This window comes from Blennius ocellaris (genome assembly GCF_963422515.1).
Source record: "Blennius ocellaris genome assembly, chromosome: 4".
In the NCBI taxonomy this organism is placed as follows: domain Eukaryota; kingdom Metazoa; phylum Chordata; class Actinopteri; order Blenniiformes; family Blenniidae; genus Blennius; species Blennius ocellaris.
The window spans coordinates 19,801,466-19,825,591 of record NC_137653.1 but is presented as its reverse complement, the minus strand read 5'-3'; the positions used below and the strand labels follow the sequence as shown (position 1 = coordinate 19,825,591).

Genomic DNA, 24,126 nt, shown 5'->3' with positions numbered 1-24,126 from the left:
AGTTCAGTGTATTTAAAATCCCTGTTTGTTTTTTGCAGTCATTTAATTAATCACAAAATATTTACGCATGCCTTTAAATGCCGCGTGTCGCAAATGACGCTGTAATAAATACGTCGTGGTTATTAAAAGCTGTTCGCACAAAAGCTGCCTTTTTGACAGCCTATAAATAAGAAATTAAATCTCTCCCCTAATAATATCAGCGACTGCTGTTCATATCACCTCGGGGTTCTGGTATACTTGTAGTTCTTTTGGTGAGAGCGCCCGGCCAGTTAAAACAGCTGCGAGGAATCGTACGACTACATTACCCAGAACGCCCCGCGGCCTGCTACAAGCTGGCTCCCTCCGCTCTGGGAGTGTTTCCCATTTAAACAAACACGGTACTGCCGAAGATGGCGGAGAGTTTGTAGAGGCGTTCAAGAAACTGCTGTAGTCAATGAAAGCGTCGAAGCCGGTGAGTTTCCTGCTGCATGTTCACTATTCGGCTAAAGTTGAGTTACAAACACTGCAGTTAAGTGTGTGTTTGAAGGCGGTAGTTTGTTCCAGAGGGCAGTTTTGTGCCGCTTCGCTTCCGAGCAAGGCTCTCCTGAGCTGCCGTGATACAACGAACCACCTCGCCGCTGTGTGTTTGTTGGGGAATGTTTGTTGCAATATTATCAGCTCGTCGACTGGATATAGAAGCGTAACGAGGGCGTAATTACGCTGTATTATCCCCCTCACCTCGTCGCTTTAGTTTTCTCTTGGTGTTTCCATTGTCCGTTGGCCACAAACTTTACGAGACCACGGGCTGTGATTCGCCCGGCTGCAGTCGCGGTTTATATAGAGCTCCGAATTCCCAAAACGGAACTCGTTCTTTGATCGGAAACGGTAAATGTGAACTTTGTAAGCGCCGTTAAGTCGGCGTTCGTTGTCCGCGGTTTGGAAGTCGCACCCGGTCACCGTTGCTTTCGGTCTTTGGCTGTTCCAGTTTCAGCTGAACTGAAGCTGGGTATCGTCCGAGTTCACCGCGAATGTTAAGAATACACAGGCGGTCCGTCCTGTGGAAGAAATGGATACAAAAAAAAACCCCAAAACAAAACAAAATAAACAACAACAACCAAACAAAAAACACATTCATTATCAATTCTCTGTCCTAAACTTATCCGAGCATGTATAGACGCTTATAAACACGGGGTATACTTTTGTCATCAACGCAAATATGAAACGATCTAACGAGCCCATAATTTTTTTTAATAATGTGAAACAATCTAATTTTCTTCATCCGGCGCTCGCATCATGTCAACAAACCGCCAGTCACGAGGAACTCCATTGTATTTACCAGGATCCTCAGTGTTCCCAAGTTGAACCGAGCAGCTCGGCTCTGATCAGAGACCCTACATCTGTTATGTATCTGCAGGGGCTCTGGATAATAGTGGCCGCTGGGAATGTGGGCCATTGCTGATCGGGTCACATTCGGGAAGACTGGTGGAGGTTTTGATGGGTGTGATTTCAGTGCAGGGGGGGGCGCAAGATCAACACCACCACGCAGGGTTTAGGTTAGAGTTTGGCGTCCCCCCCCCCCCCCCTATCTCCGTGTCTTGACAAGGTGAATGCTGAGCACTGGGTTTCTGAGGCTGCAGGAGCACATTCTTGGAGAGCGTGCTCATGTGGAGGCAAACAATGTGTTGGTGGGATAGTCACTCTGCTCGAATGGTGGAGGTCGAGGTGTGTGTTGTCACTCTCAACGCCCGGGGACACGTCCCTGCCTATACTTGCAGGCATTCACATTTTAGAGTGCATATGGAGGTGATGCCGTGAATAATCTAATTTTAGTCATATTGCAACATAGCCACAGCAGTCTTATGAGCCCCCCCCCCCCACACACACACACACACACACACACACACACATATGGAATTCCCTTCAAGATGGTCATTATATAGACTGATATCTAAATAATGCCAGCATTATTTGGTGTGTGTGGCTGACTTGGGGGGGGGGGGGGGGGGGGGGGGGGGTCGTGCTGCAGGCAGTCTTGAGCTGTCAGATGAGCTAACTTGTCTTTATTATGAGTCTCGATAGAATGCCATTACTCAAACCCACGTATGTGGTATTTTTCTAAGTGGTAGAATGACCACTGTGGGAACCTTTCCAATGAACTGTTTCTGCTCATATTCTTGGCAAATGGAGCCCCTTGTCCCCCCCCCCCCCCCACCCCCCATTCTCTGTCCCTTTATCTGCCACTTTCTTTCTCCCTCACACAGGGTGTCAGGCTGTGTTAACAATGAATCAATCTTTGGGGGGATTCTTTGACTGCAGATGGGGTGCAGAAGTGACTGCGATGCATGGCTTTCCCCTCTTTGTCTGCTTGCCCCTGTGCTCTCAATAATTCATTAACTTATCACTTTTTCTCATGGCTCCCGAAGAAGTCTCTGTGTGGCGATCATATTGACACAGTTCCAGTGACATTGCTGATATTAAACAGTCGTAGAGAATTATTTTACTCAATGACGCTTCGTTCCCGCGTCAACAGTACAAAAAACACTGAAATGGCATTCATTGCGTAACAGTTTCTAATCATGGTAATCCAATGCAAAGCTCTCTTGTTATTCTTAAAAACGGACCACAATGCTTTCCTCTGTTCAACACTTGTCAGCATTTGGTGAAGCATAAATGTGCCATTTTTGTGTCCAAACCGCTCTCTCTCTCAACTCAGTACAAATCATTAAACAATATTAGATAAGTGAAGACTCTTTAAATTGACAACAAACCCAAAATGGAAAGATTACACTAACTGAATATATTCATGGTGGAATTTTATTTACTTCCAAATATAAAGTGGAATCAGACAGCAGAAGAGCCAAGTGGAGAGTTTGCACTCTTGTGTGCAACTTTTTGATGACTCTCTCTAATCTGTCTCTGTCAAGCGGCATTTTTGTGTTGCTGGTGTCTGAATAGATGGCATTCTTTGACTGTTTCGTCAGCCTGTGTGTCTTAAGAGAGGCCGGGAGTTGGAGATCTAATGTTTAGTTTTGAGAAACTGCCAGTCTGTCATGTGGTATGTGTTCAGTTTAAGATGAATACCTGTGTGGATGAGCAGTGGCTCTGAGGAGACACTCGGCTGAAAGGACGGCCTGATTGTTTGCCCCTAATTGAAATATGACTCCTTGGTCTTGGTACTTTTTTTTTTTTCCTTTGTCACGCGGGCCGAAGAAAGAGCGCAGTAATAGTCGTGGACAACAGTTCCTCCCTCTGACGGAATTCCTTCATCGACTACCCTTTTGGTATTCCGTACATCTTTGGGTTTCCTGTTCAAATTAGATATACTTTGGTCTGGTTCATTTTCACTTTTACTTTCATCTAACGCGATGTGATTGCGACTTTTGTTCGAGCTGTTTTACAACCAGGTTTAGTCATCTCAAGGTCACTCGCAGTGAGAATGACTCCCTTTTGTGGTTTCACTGAAAGTGCACCACACTCTGCTGTGTTGATGTGGCAGAATTCAACAGGTAGGCTCACTTCATTCCCTCCTACAGCCATCGAGCTAAATATAGCAAACGCTGCCCAACAAGACAGTCGTGTTTTCCACAGTTGAAATATTTACAGTTGCCCAAACAAGAAATGCCGAAACCAGACGGACCAGAGCAAGTCGCCGCTCCTCGGGACCTAATTTGGTGTAGTTTCTTCTCTCCTCCAGCTTTCGAGGCAAAACCCAACCGTTGGGCGAGTTGAGCCATATGTGAGCCACGCACCCTTCGAAAAGCCGAACGGGCAGCCTGAAGCAATCATTGCACCCAATTCTAGTTTATCACCAGCAAAGATTTGGGGGAAAAAAAAGTTTTCTCTCCAGTGCTCATTGATTGGATGGAGGCAGGAGTTTATTAGGGAAAGGAGTGCCAGGAGCTTTGTCCCCCTCCCCTTGTTGCCCTTCCTCTTTAACTTCAACTCCCCCTTTAACTTTCGCTCCCTCAGCTGAAGAATGCTCGTAAAACGGGTTCACCTGAACAAGCCAGTGGGAGGGTAGGACCCTGGCCTAGTTTTGTTACTATTGTAAAAAGTTAGACCTTGTTTGTGTTTTGTTTAGGGTCCCCTGTTATAAAGAAAAAAAATGCTTTCAGGAGAGACTGCAAGGGTGAAAAAAAAGTTTGGTTTGAAAGATAACTGCTACCAGATGCTCAGTGTGTCTGTTATTCAGCATGAAGAGCAAGGGGGGGGGGGGAGGCTGGCGAGGAGGGGAACAGAAGAAGACATACTGTCATTTCTGAATGAACTTTTCAACTGGTGCACACACACTCTCTCCATCCTAATTCAAGCTGTTGTCTTTGTCAGTAGAAACCCATTTTAAAACGTTGTCAGATCGCATTAAGAGCAACAGTGTCTAAAACCCGATGTGGGCTTTGTCTTGTTACGGGACAGTACCGTTCAGTTGACCATCAGTTCGGCTGTTGTTGGACAGTAACAGGCTTTGATAAGTGAGTTGTTTCCATTCAGGACGGAGAAAAGGGGGGAAGCATGTTGCTTATCAGTGGAGGCAGGAGGGTAAAACTGAGCTTTGGGTTCATCGACAGAGTCTACGAAGTCCCACGTCGGGGGTACTCGAAAGGTGAACGTGAGTTGATTGTCATGCACGTGTTTGCCGCCTGTAAGTGATAGGAGTTTGTAGCACCAACTATAAGAGGCTGGGTTTCTGACCACCACGGTCTGTGTGTGCTTCCAGGTTCTCCCAACGCTTACCTTTACGGGCCTCAGAGCACGGACCAAATCATTTAAGGGGGTCACATACTTGATTGCACGCTCGTCCTCTTTGTTTACATTGTGTTGCTGTTTTCCTGCACACCTCCAATCCGAAACAGCTTGATGCAAAAAAAAAAAAAATCATGTGGCAGTGGAGTGTGATTTCTTGAGTCCGTCTGGATTAAGCAGCAGCTGCAGCGGCTGGCATGGCTCTGAAAGTGGTGAGAGGATATGATCCGGTGCAAGCAGGGCCTGCACCGTACCGCCTGCTCCTTCATCTGTGATTTCAATTCTCCTTTCAATAAGAAAATCACTCCAGGTTTCTAACGTTGAGTTAGACCGTTGCTCACATCGCTGTGCTGCCGGTTTTTTTTTTATTTTTTTATTTTCCACTGCTGATCCCACTTTATTGCGACCTTGAGTTCAAAGACGAGTCAAAATCATGATTGACAGACCTCCACGCCGTCATTTATGGCTCCAGACTTAATACAGCATGTCAACACCGGCAGCACATGTGTCTGGTAGTTTACTACGCTCATTTTGTAATTACCATGCTTTTTTTTTTGTGTTGTTTTTTTCACTTCTTCTTCTCACTCTGTACTGGGTTAAGGTGGAAAATGTTCCTTTTCACGTTACCGTTCTCACTCCACTTGGTGACGTCAGTCTTGTTTACGAGTCTCGTCGTTAAGGCAACACTCTCATCAAAAGGTTACTGCTCTGAAGCTTTCTGTTGTCCCCAGAATAGCAGAGCTAACATTTGCCTCCTTCGCAGTGCCACATCACATCAAACTTTGCATTGTCCTCCCGAGTTTGAGAAGCCGACAACCGCCACGAATGTTCAGCATTAACCAGATCCAGCATTTCCTATAGAGGCGGTGATACTTTGGCAGGCAGTGGCCATGTTTCCATGCTGTCTGTTTTATGTTGCGCTCATATATGCTCATCCAACTGCACATGAACTCGTGGAGGGAGTGAGTCCGTATGACCGTGGTATGACGGAAATAGTAGAGGTGAAGGTCCCCGTTCAATTAGCACCACTGTAATAGTCAGTACAAATCCTCCTCTGTTCCATGTCAGCTTCTTGAAATATAATTAACACTTGGCGTTGTTTAAAATAAAATTTTGGAGTTTGGTTTTGAGGATTAGCTGAGCTCTTGTGGAGAGTAAAAACACAGTGAGGGAACTATTTTAACATTTCTTATGTAAGACCAGATTAAATAAAGATTCTCATTGTTTAATAGTTGTTTACAGTAACTGCAATAAAGACCTAGCCTGAAGAGGGTTGACAAATATAATATATTTCTACTAGGGGTGTGGCCGATCCGAGCCAGTATTGGTATCGGGTTCCGATATGAACGTAGTTCACTGCGGAGATTTCTGATCCATGAAGCTTCATCTGTGCTTCTGCTGAAATGAGTCCACTGTTTCCCTGCCGTCTGCTCCACTCGCTGCCTGCAAAATGTGGAATGGATTTCCGGAATGGCGGCGGGTCTCAATGAGACGCGGAGTAATGAATCAGGAAATCCATTCTACAGTTTGCAACCAGCCAGCAGGCTGCGGAAGTAGCGACTTTTCATGACAACATGTCGCTGTTTGGACAGATTTTACACTCATAACATCCCAATAATTTGTGTTGCATTAGAGCTGTAAAAATTGCAGTTTGTGCTGCGTTGATAAAGAATTTCTCCAGGAATTAATTAAGCGATTCTGAGGTTTTAAAGATAGAACTAGTTTATCATGCGATGATGACGTCACGCAGACCCACCACATTGTCCAAAGCGAACAAAAATAGTTTGTACTGCCTCCTTTTCTGACCTTAAACTAACTAACATCCAGTTGCCTTTTGAGAGAATACATGCATACATTTCATACTTTACTATAGAGAGGAGTTTATACAGCCTCATATAAAATCAACAATAATGATGATGATAATATTAAGGCAAACAGAGCTCTGGTATCGGCAGATATTCAAATTCGGGTATCGGAATTGGCTCGGAAGTGAAAAAAACCTGGATCGGTGCTTCCCTAATTTCAACTCAAGGTTTTGAATTGTGGAGTTGGTGAAACACAAGATACGACATCCAAACCTGCATTTCATTGGATTAGTTGTTTGGGTGGGTTTTTTTTAAGTGTCATTTGCATGTAAATATGTAAAAACTTTCTTCACTGGATCGCCTCTCGCTGTATAAATTTCCCCCTTTTTTTTGCCACCATATATGTTGGTGGTTGTACTGCGTTTCCCCAATAATCACGTTGCGAGAGGCACACCTTCCGTTTGAAACCGTCTGAAAGAGTCAAGTTGGAGTTCACTTTCGGCTGCGTGGGTCTGCAGACAATTATGTCCACGTTTGTGTTGCCTGACAGCGCAATAAGGTCGGGGCCGAGTGGCGTGTGCCCCTCTCGGCTGGCCCGTGTTGTTCTTTGCTGGCTCCCTTTACTGTGCGAAGGCCTTGATTAGCTGTGCAGGGTTAATTACTCAGCAGATGGGACGGAGTGCACTGCCACCACCACTAAAACAAATCCACAGTCGGATTATGGCTCCGTCTGTGTGCGTGTGTGTGTGTGTGTGTGTGTGTGTGTGTGTGTGTGTGTGTGTGTGTGTGTGTGTGTGTGTGTGTGTGTGTGTGTGTGTGTGTGTGTGTGTGTGTGTGTGTGTGTGTGTGTGTGTGTCCGGTGCCCTTTCAGACTGAGCAGCTCTGATTTGACTCCTCAACAGACTGTGAGGTGATACGAGCCGAGCAACAACCTCCATGCCTTTTATGTCCTTATAGTCATTTTTAAACGTACTTTTAAATTGGTGGGTTAAAAAAACAAAAAAAACAATGTAACAGCGATGACTTAAAAGCAATGAAAAAAAGAATTCTGCACCAAACTGTATGAGCAAGTAAAAAGTGTGCATTGATCGTTTCTCAGCTTCTCCTCTCTTTCCCCTCGTACCTTTCCTCTGGAATCTTTTCCACCTCGGCTCTGTCAACACATGACTCTCGCCGGTTGAAAGAAAGGAAAAGTAGTAGTAAGGGGGAAAAAAAAAAAATGGGAGATGGGAGGGGCCAAAGTTGCGAAACTGGCGTCGGACCCATCTTTTGAGTGGAATTCTTTGCGGGGGTCAGAGTTCAGGCGCCGCAGTGTGGCGCAGCGGATTGGCTGAGGAAAGGTGAAATGAAAACCACAGTAAACTTTTGACCCCGGCGCAGGAGCGCTGCAGGAACGCCCAGGCTCGGCTCTGGCGCGGTGGAACAGAGCCCGCTCTCTTCCTGTGTTTACTCCACCAATCCAGCGGGGGACGGCGGGGAGAAAGAGGAGGAGGAGGAGGAGGAGGAGGAGGAGGAGGAGGAGGGGGGTTGGAGGCAGCGCAGAGAGGGCGGGGGAAGAGTGGCACAGTTGAAACGTGTACACAAGAAACACTCGGAAAGAGAACGTTAAAATCGAGAACAATATATTTTTTTAGGGCCATTTATTTGCAAATGCTGCCAAAAGTAATTGCGGTCGCGGACATATCTTCACGCTAATTATCTGTGGCTGCCGGAGATTTGCCAGCGCTCCGCATCTGCATCGGTTGCTCGCGAAGATGCAAGTGTTATCGGAGCGGGCAGCATGGAGGCTGATCAGGACCCCGGCGCTCTGGCTCCCCAGATAAAAAGGCTGCTTGGCCATTGATTAATGAACTCATTTCCATAATATTAGGCTTCCGCGACCACGGCCTGGCCACGTTTTGTTTGGATGCCGTGGTCTCCTCTGGACGAAATGTGTTGTCCCCGTGCTTCTGACCTGGCTGGACACACCAACACACCAAGCTTATAGGGAATGAAAGGGATTATGAAAGATACTACATCACAGTGGCGCTATGCTACGGGTCGAATTAGTGCCTGCATTGGTTGGTCCCAACCTATATCCTTGCTCCTTTTTGTCTTTGTATTTCATGATGGATAGTTGTAGGACACACACACACACACACACACACACACACACACACACACACACACACACACACACACACACACACACACACACACACACACACACACACACACACACACACACACACACACCATGGAATCTGCCATCTCTTTGTTTTCACCTTCATTTATTTTCCCTGGTTTTTCGACACGTTGCAGTTTGTGTGAGAAAAATGGGGAGATACACACACAGCTTACCCAAGCGTGTGTGTGTGTGTGTGTGTGTGTGTGTGTGTGTGTGTGTGTGTGTGTGTGTGTGTGTGTGTGTGTGTGTGTGTGTGCGTGCGTGCGTGCGTGCGTGCGTGCGTGCGTGCGTGTGTGTGTGTGGAGTGGGGGATGTTTTTTTCCTAGAGGAAACAAGCAATCCCATGAAGGTGGTTCTGCCTTTGCTTTGAAACACCCCGTCTCGCTCAGCTTTACCTCTGGATACGTTCTACTTTTGCATTTATTTTATGAGGACGTTTTTCCAAGCGGCTTACAGACATTTATTATGCTTTAATAACTCGCAGATAGGCTTAGTGTTGTCCATTTGTCTTTATTAGTTTTGTCACAGAATTGTGTGTTTTCAAAAGTTTTCTTTTTTTTAAGTTAATGATGAATAAAAAGTCATTTATAATTTAGGTTGGATTTTTTTTTTGTTTTTGTTTGGGAGGGTGGTGTTTTTTGGGTTTGAAAGTTTGCGCTGTATTCAACTGTGAACTGCTCCTAATATGAATTGGATATTAACTTGGATTCCTTTGTACTTCTGGAGCGTTTTTCCATAAAGGAAAACGTATCTAACGGAGTTGAATTCGGATTTGTGTCTGTAATTTTAATTCACAATGCAAAGAGGCAAACGAAAGTCCTTGCTTCTGGGTTGCAAACAGATGTACACCCCTGCCTGTATTTCCAGTCTGGTCTTTGAGCCTTGTTGGAATTTCTCGGTCTTAATGAGGGCTTTCTCTCGGCAATTTACAGCTTCACTTTTTCAAAAATCCTCACTTGTGCACACATGCTTCGCACATGTCTTCCTTATCCCCATTCCTGAATCTCATTGTGTGGCGGCCCTCCCCGTCATCCCATCAAAACCAGACACAGTCTCGTCCCATTAGCCAGATTATTTAAAATCCTGCCTGACGGAAGCAGCTAATAAACAGAAATCACCAAGGAAAACTGTCACCATTTTGGTGAAGCAAAAAAGGTGCGAGAGCCGATTACGTGTCTTCAGTTTTGATAAGTGCAAAACCACATTCAGGTCAAATGATTCTATTGTAACTTGCATGGGACGACTCGCGATAGCAGCACGAGCTAGTTAAGCTCAGGCTAGTTTGTTATTGTTTACAACAGGGGTGTCAAAGCCATTTTAGTTGAGGGGCCACATCCAACCTAATCTGACCTCTGGAGGGCCGAACAAGTCAAACGTAACATGTTAAACTGCAGATATGGACAAATGCAAAGTCTTTCCTTCTATTGATCCTTTTGTAACTGCAAGAATTTGCCAGTCTATTCTGAAATATACCCTCAGTCACCTGTATCTGGATATTATATCTTTATTCAGGATTAAAACAATTTGTCATCATCACTTCACATAAATTGGACACCTTTATTGTGAAAGGTGTTGCGTTGTGTGACTCCCACAGACGCATTAATTAATTCTGACCAAGGGCAGTTTTGAATGTCATTTTTGCCAATCTAGTGTTTTTAGATCAGCCTCTGTCAGTTTTCATATTTATACTTTTATTAAAAAATCACATGGCGGGCCGGATTAGATCCTCTGGCGGGCCACTTCTGGCCCCCGGGCCGCATGTTTGACACCCCTGGTTTATAAGATCTGAAGCAGTTTATGATGTTACCATGTCCTGGAGATTTTTCATTTCTGGATACTCCAGTGCTTACATAAAAAAACACACACACACACAAGTGAATGGTTCAAGTTTTAAGGTAGCCAATCACATGTGCGTTTCACACTCCTGTGTGTGAGTCGTCTCATATTTGATTTAACCTTACAGGTTCATGGAATCTTCAGGTAAGGCAACCCCGTTTTTAAGGTATAGAAAAAGGAATACTGTCAACTCTATTTCAACAAAACGGGAATTCTCTGCCGGGGTGACGCAGAAATATGTTGAGTCCCCGTCATGTAACGAAAACCGGTTTTCGCAAATGGCGCCACACGAAACTCCTCCTTTCACCAATAATGGTGAGAGTTCCATTGTTCAAGTGGCACAGAAAGTTCCACAAGAGAGTTCAGATGATTATAATTAGCGAGCTCCATTAGACGGCGTTTGGTAAGCGTGCCACATTAAAACAAATAACACATTTCACACATCGACACTTCTGCTCGTCTGTTTCTGGAGGCATCTCACGGCAACCCTCGATCCAAATGGCTTCATTAACGTGGTTGTTGTCCACTGGCGAGACAGTTCAGTCTGGAGACGAACCGACCGAGTCCAGGTCACCTGATTCAGTGGCCTTTGAGAAGACTCTTCTGTCATCTGTCAATCTTTAGAGCCCCAAAGTTAGTTTTTGCCATCATCCATTCTTGATGATTACTAAAAAAAAATATGCAGAATACCAGAAATTCCAATTTAAGGCCCAAAATATGTGTTTGAACAAGATTTTGGTCCCGAGATCTGAGCTGACATCTGATTTGACCAAGCATGGCATCAAATTCCATTAACAATAAAAAAAAATAATAATGTTGCGCTTTGGCTTGGTGGAAGTTCCAGTTGCACTTAACCCGGTATACGACGGGTTTTATGTTCGGCAGGAGGTGGAGAAGTTCTTTGAGGAAAACAGGAAGTCATTCTATCCTTTTGTTTCTTTTTTTGGACTTGGTGTCCCAGACTGTCGCGGACACCTTTTGTTACTTTACGGCCTTGCTTCTGTGGCGCCTGCATGCGACTGTGCATGTGTTTGAGTCCACATAAAGGCCCGGGACTAACTGTTTTACCTGGAATTATCCTTATTGCACACATACACACTACACACCCTACACACTATTGGGGTGGTGGCTGATTGCGTGGCTGTGTGCCCCAGTTTGTGTGATCTTTGTTTTGGATGGGCCGGTGTTTATTGTTGGGCCTGCCACTCTTTGTGCGAGAGAGCTCAGATTGCAGGCTTCATTTCAGACTGAACAGGAATGTCCTCCTCACTATTCTGGTCCTGACTGACTGACGCTGCTGCTGCCGCCTTCTAGTCGTACTGTTGTGTTTCTCAAAGAATATTTTTTTTGTTGTAATTATTCGTTTGCACAGACAGCAGCGCGATGCCGGAGTTGTTCTTTATCCGATCAAAGCAAACCGATTTTTTTTTTTTGCACGCAAATGAACTTCATCAACACGTCTGACTCATTGTGAGCATTTAAACAGGTTGGTTCAGCTCGCAAACGTTGCCCAATTAACTTTCCCCTCCTCGCTGAGGCCTCACAAGCCACTCCAATTGTTTACCTGGAACCTTTGTGCGAGGACACAAAACCCTGCGTCATGCCACTGCTGATGATGTTTCAATATTTGTTTTATAACAACACATAACTGGTTTGGGAGTGGTTGTGATGTTGTTTGGCAGTTTTGGAGTTATGTGGAAGCCCAGTGGCTGTTCACGAGGCCTGTACTTTGTTTTGGTTTTTTTTGTTAGACAGTTTATTGCCGTCAACTGTCAAACATATTGTTTGGATTTTTATTATCAACGCGAGCACTAATCTTTTCAATTCACTGTCTGCATGTTAACATGTGTTTGGCAGATTGGAGTCCTCGGTTGTGTCGACAGCCACCGAGCAGTTGTATTCACCTTTTTATTATTTCATTCCTGGTGGCAACAGGCAGAAAAACGCAAACATCAAGAAAAACTCCACTTCTGAACAACGGCTAGTAGGAACTGCAGACACAAGGGTGGTAGAAAAACAAACACGTACTAGTTTTGTCTTGTTTGATTTCAAATTAAAAGCAACTGCCAAAGACATAAACATCTTATACTTCAGTGTACTACAACGTTCTTCTGTAGTTCCTAAACTGCTCTATAACGCCTTTGTTGTAAGTTTCTAGGTGTAACTTTTTTTTTTTTAATTTAACCTTTATTAAACCAGAAAAACCTTGTTGAGATGAAGAATCTCTTTTTCAGGAGCGGATAGCAGCACATCAAAACGTTTCAGACAACATGGGCACATAAAACATGTCAAGAGTTTTAAAAAATACACAATCAAAGAAAGCAATTTCTAGACGTGCACATTTGTGAAATAAAATTGACCACAGGTCCATTATTCAAAACATCTGCAGACAGGTGTGTCTGTCGCCACGTTATTAAGCAACTTCTTAAAAGACTGACATGCGGTTAAAACTTGTTTTTTTGTGTGAAATCTCTGTCAAAAAGTTTAGAAAACAGTCTTGTAGGTCCTCGTTTTTTTTTTAGCCTTTGCATTCTTGAGTTCGAGAGCAGTCCAGAGAAAACAAACTTCATGAAAGTCACTATTCAACAGGTCAATCGAGAGAAAAAAAATTGAATTGGTTGAGTTTTAATCAAATACTAGCATGAGTGATTTGTTTCATTGTTGCCGGTTTGATCTAATTTATCTCTCAGCTGGTTTTTGACCGAGTATCCCCTCTCACTACATTTTTTTAATATCCGTCTTACAGCAAGAAGTCTCCAGACACAGGAAAACGCTGACTTCAGCAATAAAGTTCTTTGCAGATTGATGTTGTAGCTGCTTCTCTTCAAGAGAAATGATCATTACTGTTACTTCATCACATCCGCGGCTTCCAACGTAGGACTGAAATGCCCATTCTGACGTACACTCCATTACACTTGCCTATTTGTGTGCGGCAGGTTTTCCTTGTGGACACTTTTCATCAAGATTGAGTGGGAATGAAGAGTTCACGCTCATGATGATGCTGTGTATTGCAAATTTTGAAAGACTTGGCCAGTCACAGAATACTTTAGTTGATATCGTTATTATTTACCTGGTTTCTACGATCTTTACGTTCAATTTTGGATTTTAATACGTTTGGTCTTTGAACAGCATTCAAATAGAAAAGTGACATTAATGCTTTTATTACTTTTCAAAACAATATGATACATTGATTTAATGAACTTGGTCATTTATGAAAGCGTCAACCAAAGTGTGGCATTGAATTAGGTGAAAACAAAAAACAATCAGCATTGGCGATGATAACTGGATTCATATTTTTAGTCTGATTTATTCTGGGCACTACGACCAGTTCCATATTCACATGGGTGCTTGTTTCTCCAGGTCAGAATTACATTTCAGTTCCAGAAGCCGCTCGCAAGCGTCCTCCCGTGTTTCAGTGAAGCAGGACTGGAAGATATGAATGAAGTTCAACATGAATAAAAACGAGGTTATGAACCACTGATCAGTGAGAAAAACACCGTGACGCTGATGAATTGCTGATCTGTTGTTGTATTAACTGTTAAAACGTCCTCTGAATGATCGGATTATATCCTGGCAATTTACAGTAACGGATGAAAAGTGAAGACTTCCTCCCCCCTCTTCTGTGTTTAAATAATTCAGCTGCAGCATTAGCTCAGTTGCAGTCCTGCGTTGAGCCCTGATGTGATCAGTGGTCTGTGGTGGAGGATCGCTCCACGCTGCACAGAGCAGCAGGCTTCACGTCACATACTGCTTGTTTGCATGACTGTCGCCAAAAACCAGAACTATTTTTTTTTTTGTATGATCATTTCTGAGAGATCCCTCCTTTATTTTTTTCGCACGTTTTTAGGAAAAGCAATATCTTAAAAATTGTTTGTTTTCCATCATCTCATAATCAAAATGATTTCGTGATGGAAACAACATCTGACCGGCTTATCTGCAGCGGTCTGATGATGGTGCTAAAGGTCAGCATTTTTGGGAAAAGTTTGACCAAACACTGACCACCACACTCTCCCAGTATCTAGAGAAACCCTCCATAGGACTTTGTGGCCGGTGTGTGTACACACATAAAATATCAATTCTCTGATGATGATGAATTTTGCCATTTCTTCTGTGCTGAGGAATATGACTGCAACATTCACTTTTTGACAGGCTCTTTCACTCTGTGTCAACACACGTCTAAATAATGCATTTACCAGAACGAATCCGATCGTACCCTGTCTTGTTTTCCCCCGACAGCTGCGGAAAAACCTTTGACAGCAAGGAAAAGACACAGAAGGTGTGAGCGAGAACTAAAGCCACAGACACCCAGACTGATAAGCAGAATATGTAAATAGGGTGGATGAGTGGCCACATTTCCAGGAAAGGGAAGTGGTGACGCAGTGGAAGAGGCTGAGGGGAGGACGCAAACAGGATGCTATCTGCTGTGACTTCCTGTGTAATTTTAGAAAATAAGTTTTCCCATGATTTTCTGTGGAGAGCAAAAACAAACCCATTTCCAAAGCTTTGGGTGGCTTTTTTTTTGGGTTGCAGCTTCCAGACATCCAGTGCAACAGTTCGTGACCTTTTGCTTTTCTCTTTCTGTTTCCAGGAGATGTTGAGACATTGAGATCACACTTGACCCTGAATGGAGTTTACCTGGGGCTTGTGCTGGCCAAGGTGAGTCTGCGGTGAATGGGCATACACAACAACCCGCTGATCCTCTCGCCATCGATGGACAACCCCTGGAAGATTCTTGACCACTTTGGCTTTGGCCGTGAGATGTGATATTTCTCACGTTGGCAGCTGCAGTCTGGGCACCCAATGGTGTGTGCTACATCTTATGTTGTCCCTGAGCGAGTTTCACATTGTCAGGTGGAGCTGATTCAGGTTGGTGGCGTGACGCCAGCCCTGTTTGAGACTCTGTGGTTTTGGTGGGCTGCTGCTCACAGTCTCTCACCCTGCCGAAGACATGTTGTCTCCTCGGTGTAAAATGTCAGCCTTCCTGCTCTATTGAAATATACGGACATAAAAGCCTCAGTAGAGTGTGAGCTGCAGTCGTCTAAAGCTCCTAACAGCAACAAGTTTCCCTCGACTGGAACCTGTTTTCATTCACTTTGCTTTTCTGCGTCGCCTTTCCTCGAGTTTTGCCCTGTTCTGAAAAAAGAAAAAGAAAAAGCGTTGCCTGCAGCTCTCTTGTTGGACTGTTTCAGGATGTGAGGCTGACTGAGGCCTGATGTCATCTTTCTCCACTTCTACAGAGGTGAGCCTTAGGACAGAAACCAGGAAGGAACGAGAGAAGGGAGGGCAGTGAGAGTCACAGCCGGAGCACCGGGGGCAGATTTAAAGAGGGGTGCTGAAAGGTAGACAGACAAGGAGCATGCGATGCAGATTTATGGTTTAGAGAGTGTGTGTCTGAGACGTGCTATTTCTCTAGTAGCAGTAGTAGCAGCAGCAGCGGTGGTGGTGGTGGTGGTGGTGGTGGTGTAGGGTGATTGGGCTGCAAGTCCCGGCCTGCAGTTGCAGAGCAGAAGTTGCATAATGGCTCCCATCCGCTCCACACTTTTCTTCACAGGAATGGGCTCACTCTGAGCCTGTGTGTGTGTTTGCAGACCCTCACACGAGCATACAAAACACGTAGAGTTGGGCTGTAATCGAACAGTCTGGTTGCGCAGCCACGCGCTTGCTGCTTGTGTCCGTGTCTCTGGGTGGGAATCGGAAAGAACTGTGACCTTCGAAGCGAACTCTTGGGGGGTCAGACACAGGGCAGTGCCAGATCAGAAAAACAAGGGCAGGGTCCTCGGCTCAATGCTGTTTCACCCAAGGAGGGAGCGAGGGGAAAGAAGGGGAGGGTTTTGTCTGAGGATGGTATGGGTGGGATACCCAAGTTAAAGCCTTTATGGAAACCAGAGCGGATGTAGCAGAATGGAAAACTGCAGAGGAAAGGGATTGCGGAAGAGGGATATTTCTTGATTTCTGTGGGAACACATGGCGGAGACTCGCCCAGGGTTGTTTAACAGCTCCACGAGCCAGAGCACCGTGTTGTCCTCGGCAGTTAGACAAAGAGGCAGGCTGGTGTGTATGTGCCTCTCTGGGACGGGAGCTACAAGCGCTCCCCTCTCTTCCGGGTCCCGCCACAACATGCCTGAGCTTGTAAGTGTGCGAGAAACGTTTTTGTGTACACGGCGTTGTACGTGTGTTGCCGCCGCGAGCGGAGCGGTTTCATTCTAGCGGGCAGGCTGGCTGAACGCAGGATGACCCATCTCCCCCGAGGCTCCAAATCACTACATCATCATCAGTCGCTCCTCGCAGTGCAGTGGAACAGATGAGATTTCACTCCCATCCAACACAAGCAGAAACGAAGGCTGCTTCACCAAGTGGATAGCAATGGCCTTATAAATCTGCAGGAATCTCCAACCTACCATGGCGTTGGAAATCCCTTCATTTCTAACCACTGATTTCAGAGGGAGAAACACACACACGCACACAGCTGAGAGCACTTTTCAATTTTTTCCCGGTTCCCCGTTTCATATAAAGCACAACTTATTTCCTTTTATTGTCATCATGCTACACCACCCAGTAAGTGGAACGACGATGATCCTCTGTGTACTTTCAGGTGCTGATATGCGCTGAAGATGAGTGGCATAGGAGACAACTCATTGGAGCCGCTGTGCTCTGACCGCAAACGTAAACTGTCCACCTGCGACACTCCGGGTTTAGGGTAAGTCCACTGCCTTCCGTGCCCTGGGTTCAAACACACGTCTGCCCTCGAGCAAGGCGCCCGAGGCCCACGGGTCCCACATTACTGTACGGCCTGCGTGCAGATATGGGCACGGGGAGGGGAGGGGAGGTTGTCATGGCAACGCGTCTAATCCCCTCGACGCCCCGGCAGGTGTGACAAGCGTCGGAGGGAACAGGAGAGCAAGTACATCGAGGAGCTGGCTGAGCTCATCTCCGCCAACCTCTCAAACATCGACAGCTTCAACGTCAAGCCGGACAAATGTGCCATCCTCAAGGAGACCGTGAGGCAGATCAGACAAATCAAAGAGCAAGGTACCGCCTCGGCGCCGAGTCACACCCGCGCACTCTTGTTCACTCTGGACCACGATTTACCTCTGTCCGTGTTCTTTCCGTTTTCGTCTGTGGAGAGTGAACAGTTGACTAGATGTATGGCTCATCAAGCACCCTGCTGCAGGACAGATGATGCCAGTGATGAAGTGGTGTGTTTGGTTCACGGCCAGGCCGCCTCACACCGACAGCCAGTTGGGCTGTTTGTATCGCTGGGGGTAAATGAACACCAGTAATTGAGACCAATCCTTGGTGGTCATGGCTCAAGGCTGCCAGTGACAGTTTGTGTCCGTTAACGCCAAAACCCGGCTTCTCTCTGGGAGACTAATGACACCGGAGCCTCAGAAATCAGACCTTCCGGAGAGTCGCTCCCATCTCCCAGCCACTTTCCAATTATTTTGCAGATCTCACACGATCAAACACACAAAGTGCAGATATATTCTCCAACCTGTTTCTCGCCGAGTTTGACACTTTATCTGTGAGGATAAGTGGATCAGGAAGAAAGAGAGCAATCGTTTTGGAATCCACCCAGAGGGTCACAGCTGGCTACTGTGGGTCCTGGCGTTCTGCAGCCACGTTACCATGGCGACAGGATGAAAATGACGAAGAGCCTCTGCTTTTTAGTTAACTCACCTTTTCTATCCGGTTCACTCATCTTTCCCTTTAAAAAAAAAAAAAAATGTCTCGCTTCACGTAGACTTCTTTCTCATATTTTGTTTTTACAATGTCTTTGATTTAAAATTATTTTAGCTTCTTTGTGAGTGTTTCTCATCGCGCCTAACGTCACGCCACAAATGGCACTGCTATATAGAGAGGGATCCAACAAAGCTTCAGACACATGCTGATTTTAAAAATAGAAAGGCATGCCAGCCATGCATTCATAACTTCTGCTGCCATCTCGTGGCTGAAAGTGGCATTTTTTTTTGTGTGGAAGAAAATTAAAAGGCAGGAAATAAAAGACTAGAACACACAAATTACACATTTCAAAAAGTGATTTTAAAGTGTCCACGTAAATAAGATGCTTTACTTGCATACAAATTGCAAAAAAAAAAGTAAAATGAGATGAACTTCTGCCCTCAGGAAAGAGCTCTTGCAGTGACGACGATGTTCAGAAGGCGGATGTGTCCTCCACTGGTCAAGGGGTCATTGACAAGGACCATCTGGGACCACTGCTCCTCCAGGTCAGCTCGAGGACAATCACCCAGGGGTGGGGGGGGGGGGGGGGGTGCGCAAATGACAAACACCAATTAGCTGATCCTCCATATGGTGGACAGCATCCTCACTCTCATTGCTCACATGCTTTTAGAAACTGTTCAGGTTTTTTCTAAAAGGTCAAAATTGCTTTAAAAAAAAAAAAAAGTAATTGTATTTGTATTGACTTTTTTTTTTTTCAATTGTATTTACTAATTTACCTCCTACTTCTACCCCCTTGCTCCTCGCAGGCCTTGGACGGCTTTCTGTTTGTGGTTAACAGAGAGGGCAGCATCGTATTTGTGTCTGACAATGTGACGCAGTACTTGCAGTACAAGCAGGAGGAGCTGATCAACACCAGTGTGTACAACATCATCCACGATGAGGACAAGGAGGAGTTTCATAAGAATCTGCCCAAGTCGAATGGTGAGACATAGCGTTCTGTGCTGATTGATGCAAAAAAAACAAAAAACAAAAGCCTATAGCATCTCTGTTACGACTTATGCAGAGATTATTGAAAGTACACAACAAATGGTCACCAATGTCTTTTTTTTTTTTCACAGCTCCAAATGGAGCATCTTGGGGTGGAGATGCGCCTCGGCAAAAGAGCCACACTTTCAACTGCCGGATGCTGGTAAACTTCGTTCATGGTCAGAGCCATGGGTTGACAGAAGAGCGGTCCGGGGTGCATCGCTATGAGACAATGCAGTGCTTCGCGCTCACCCAGCCGCGGGCCATGATGGAGGAGGGAGATGGTAAATGTCTTTTTGGGTTGTTGGTTTTTTTTGTTTTGTTTTATTTTAACCAATTTTTGGACACTTTTTTTTTACAATAAAAATTAAAAGTCGATGGAGAAAAGGGAGAGCGCAACACAAGAAAAAAAAAAAAAAAAAGGTTGTCTGAAGTGCCTCCACCGTGTCTTTTCTCAGATTTGCAGTCCTGCATGATCTGTGTGGCCCGACGCATCACTGCAGTGGAGCGGACGGAGCGGTTTAGCACTCGCCATGAACTGTCTGGTAAGTAGCTCACAGACAAACAGACGTACCAAAGTTTATTCGCTACATGAAGACATTGGCTTTAAAAGATCAGTGTAAAAGTTATTTTGTGTGAAAAAAATCAATATTGGCAATTTGCCAAGGCTTTTAAAAAAAAAAACTTGATTAAATCACTCATCTTTAATCAACTCATTACAAGTCAAGCACTGTCGGCTCACGACAGTTTCCAAAGCTTCCTGGTAAGACTTAACAACCATGGGCTTCTCTTGAGTGACGGACAAATATGAAAATCCATCTAATGTATGCCTCCAAAACAAGAGAAGGCTGTCGGAAGATATTAAAGTGGTTCGAGTATGTAAATCCCGCTGTCTATATTGTCATGAAGAAATGTTCAGTATGAATTAAAACGAGCTGTGAGACACGTGGACAGCCTTCAACAGTAAATGATAGTAGGACTGCAGAGGAGATACAGGAACATAAAACTGTCTTTGCAGCAATTACAAGTGTCTACGTTGTAAAGCATTAGTTAGAAAAGCTAAATTAAAAATAAGCTAAAAAGGGGAAGCGATTATGCTAATTTCCAGGCTCTTTCCAAACTATGGCTTTCCACCAAAGCGGCTTTTTCTTTATTCGTAGTTCAAAGAATTGTTTAAGTTTTATCTTGTTTTTGCTTCTTAAGCAGCCTTGAAGTTCACCTGCTGTGTGAAAGAAGCTGTTTGAAGCTTTTGTCTTTTTTAAGCCTTCCCTCACTTCAAAGCCGACGTTCAGGAATCCACTGAGCTTACCACTAAATACACTCCAAAAAATTTTTTGGTTCAGTTAATGTAAATTAATCATGTGACACTTCTATCGATTCAGATGTACTAGATTGACTCCCTGTTTGTCATGCGATCTGTAGAACTTGTTTTAGAATAAACCATTTAACAAAGAGAAACTCTATAAGCTGCTGTTAATCAACCATATTTCTGACGCGCAAACTAAACAACTGCTTAGTTGATTTTCTTGAGCGTAGCATCAAGAGACTAGTGTTTGTCGATGTGTAATTTGACATCAATCCAAGCAGTCTTCGTCTTCGGTAAACTTTGTCCAAATTGCACACTCGCTGAACTTCCATACATGGAGCAGGAGAAAACTTAGCACGTTTTGATAGGTGGCATTTGTCCAACTTGGTCCCGTCACCCTCTGTGTAACTCTGCTCATGTCTGGTTTTGCAGGTAAACTGATTGAAATTGAACAGCAGAGCTCTCTTCACACCACAATGCGTCCAGGCTGGGAAGACCTGGTCAGACGCTGCATGCAGATGTTTCTCCATCGAAGTGAAGGGCAGCCATGGTCCTATAAACGCCACTATCAAGACGGTGCGTTGTCAGAGTCCCCCCCCCCCCCCCCCCCCCCCATAGGTCTGACATCACTGTCACTCAGTGGAAAACCTTACAGTCTGTTAGTGTCTGCTGGGCTGGTGCTCCACCAACTGGTAACTGGTTTTACCTGTGGGTGATTCACCTCAAAGAAAATGATCATCCATTCATAACTGAGGCGCGATTCATTGTATAACAAAAGAAGTGAATCAGAACGCATCAACTCCATTCAATCTTTGGTATTTGGGTCATTGCTCGCGTTATATAACTAAGAGAGTGACGCCATTAGTTAATAATCACCGCACCGTCAAGTGACATTAGTCGGTAGTGAGTAGCCTCCTTGACTTTCTGAATGTGCTGCGTGAACGTTTAAATCTGTCTCCTTCAGTGATGCTGTAAGTATTGTAGTGGTCTGACACAGATCCTCTTGTCCATGTGCAGTCAATCTGTTGTTGTTGTTGACGGAAACATGTTCAAACATAAACATGAACGATGAGCTCGCAGGCCCAAGCAAAGCTCAGATGCGAAGCTTCTTGAACTCCCTTTCGTTATGAATGAATTATTGCTCTCTGATAATGTTTGATGAGTAATTGGAACATCAAACGTGTTTATTGCGGTGTTGGCTTCCTGGATCCGATGTTATTTTGTCATTGCAGATAACAGCATGTTGGTGTTTGTGTCTAATGAGCAACACATCAGTACATTTGTAACATTGATAGCATCTCTGCTTCTCTGGTTGACGGGCATTGACATTTTCTTTTTCTTTTCATAGCTTTCCACAGTGGCCATGCGGAGACGCCGCTCTATCGCTTCTCGCTCTCAGATGGCACTCCAGTCACAGCCCAGACAAGGAGTGACCTTTGCAGGAATCCCAATACGAACGAGCCCCACTCCTACCTTTCCACACACTTGCTACAAAGGTGCCAAGACCGCTCGAATCAATTACACAATCTCACGAGGCATTTTGAGTAATGTAACAACACCCCGCGGCTGCGCCTTTCTCGACTTTTTACTCATTATTTGTTTTGTTTTAAGGGAGCACAACAGCTATCGTGGGAACCAAGGTGGCGGCATGAGGCCACAGAACATGGGCGTAAACAACCCCAACCAACAGATGAACATGGGCCCCGGAGGCGCCATGGGCATGAACCGGGGCTACGGCATGGCCGAACAGGGCAACATGCCACAGAGGGGAGTGCCGCAGTATTCCGGTGGCAACCGCGTGAATCCAATGAACCAGATGAATCACATGAACGCCATGCATCAGATGAATCCCATGAATCAGATGAACCCCATGCATCAGATGAACAGCATGGGTCAAATGAGTCAGATGAATCAAATGAATTCCATGCATCCAATGAACTCTCCCATAAACTCGATGAACCAAATGGGAAGCATGAATCAGATGAGCCATCATGGCATGCATCAGCAGCAGCAGCAGCAGCAGCAGCAGCAGCAGCAGCAGCAGCAGCATCAGCAGCAGCATCAGCAGCAGCAGATGGGCCAGTTTCACGGACCTGCAGGTGGAGGTTATGGCCTGGGGATGACCAGTCCCCCACAGGCCAGTCCCGGGATTAACGGTCCTCCGCACAATGTCATGGGCTCTCCCAGAGTCCGAGGTAGTCCAAAGACAGGTGCCAGTCCATTTTCTCCTGGAGGTATGAGGCCCTACGTCTTCCTCCCCAGTTTGTTTTGCTCTGTACTTCACTGCAGGTGTTTGGATTGCCTCTTGATTGTTTGGTCTGATTGCAGGTATGAACTCTCCCATGAGCTCCACTCACACAGGGAACTCTGGCGGTGGAGGGAGCGCCACCTTTTCCAGCAGCTCGCTGAATGCCCTCCAAGCCATCAGTGAGGGAGTGGGTAACCCAATGCCCTCCCCACTCACCTCTCCCCACCCCCACAGGCCCGACAGCTCCCCAAGCATCAACTCCACCAACCAGACAGCAGGGGTCCCCTGTAAACCGGGACTGCCGGCCTATTCGGACTCCAAAAGCCCCGGCAGCTCGCTGGGAGCCAGCGGAGAGCAGCAGTCTCAGCAACACCCGCCGCACACTCCCAGTAGTGACGGCCCGCCTGACAAGCCAGACAGCCAAGCGAGCAGAGAGCTGCCCGGTGGGGGGGAATCCAACCGGCAGCGGGGCCCCGAGTGCCACAAGAAGCTCCTGCAGCTCCTCACCTCCTCTACAGATGAGTTGGTGCCACCTAATCACACACCCAACTCTGGGCCCAGCTCCACGCCCGAAGCCAAAGATGGCTCGGCCGGCGTCACCAGTCCTTCTTCGTCGACGGGGGTGTCGTCCTCCACAAGCGGGAATCACGGCTCCGTGTCCTCCGGCGCCCCGGGGCATTTAACAAGTCAGTCTCTGCAGGAGAAGCACAAGATCCTCCACAAGCTCCTCCAGAACGGGAACACTCCGGACGAAGTGGCTCGCATCACAGCTGAGGCCACCGGGAAGAGCAGCTTGGATGCCGGCGCTCCGGAGCCGGGGCCGGCGGCAGCCGGGGGAGTCCGGGGATCCGAGTCCAAGCAGGAGCAGCACAGCCCGAAGAAGGAGAAACCTCACGCCCTGCTCCACTACCTCCTCAATAAAGACGACTCAAAGGAAGGTGCTGACATGAAGCCAAAGCTGGAGGACTTGGATGGGAGAGGAGCTCAGGCGGCAAGGGTCACCAGCTCTGACCCTCACTGTATGGATGGCAAGGTCAAGTTGGAGCCATCTGACGAGGTAGGGCAGTTTTACTTGCATGTATATCATTAGAATGGCGTTCAAACATTCCAGTCAGGGTTTGCTTTTTAAAAAAAAAATCACATTTGTATTTTGATGATTCAGACAGAGACTCTGGAGTCTATTCTGGGCGTGCCGAGGAACAGCGCTGGCTTTTTCCCTGAGCCAGATTCCAGGGCTGGAAAGGAAATGGCAAACAAACCGGGAAATCATCCAGACAGTTTACACGGTACATCAGTTCTTAATGAATATGTGCATCATGTAATCTAGCAAAAGATGTGT

At 45.8% G+C, this 24,126-nt stretch overlaps 1 protein-coding gene across 2 annotated transcripts in view; it reads left to right on the top strand.

Annotated features, from left to right (window-relative positions):
* The first annotated feature begins 375 nt into the window (after positions 1-375).
* ncoa3 (nuclear receptor coactivator 3) overlaps positions 376-24,126 on the top strand; it is a 28,878-nt gene continuing 5,127 nt past the window's right edge. For both annotated transcript variants that reach the window (XM_080494628.1, XM_080494627.1), the window contains exons 1-13: positions 376-451; positions 15,116-15,183; positions 17,120-17,224; positions 17,396-17,556; positions 18,652-18,752; positions 19,014-19,188; positions 19,326-19,517; positions 19,692-19,778; positions 20,972-21,115; positions 21,888-22,035; positions 22,151-22,773; positions 22,868-23,844; positions 23,950-24,073. In XM_080494628.1, coding sequence (XP_080350754.1) covers positions 17,139-17,224; positions 17,396-17,556; positions 18,652-18,752; positions 19,014-19,188; positions 19,326-19,517; positions 19,692-19,778; positions 20,972-21,115; positions 21,888-22,035; positions 22,151-22,773; positions 22,868-23,844; positions 23,950-24,073 — 2,818 coding nt within the window. In that variant the 5' untranslated portion in view covers positions 376-451; positions 15,116-15,183; positions 17,120-17,138. The remainder of the gene's footprint in view (positions 452-15,115; positions 15,184-17,119; positions 17,225-17,395; positions 17,557-18,651; positions 18,753-19,013; positions 19,189-19,325; positions 19,518-19,691; positions 19,779-20,971; positions 21,116-21,887; positions 22,036-22,150; positions 22,774-22,867; positions 23,845-23,949; positions 24,074-24,126) is intronic.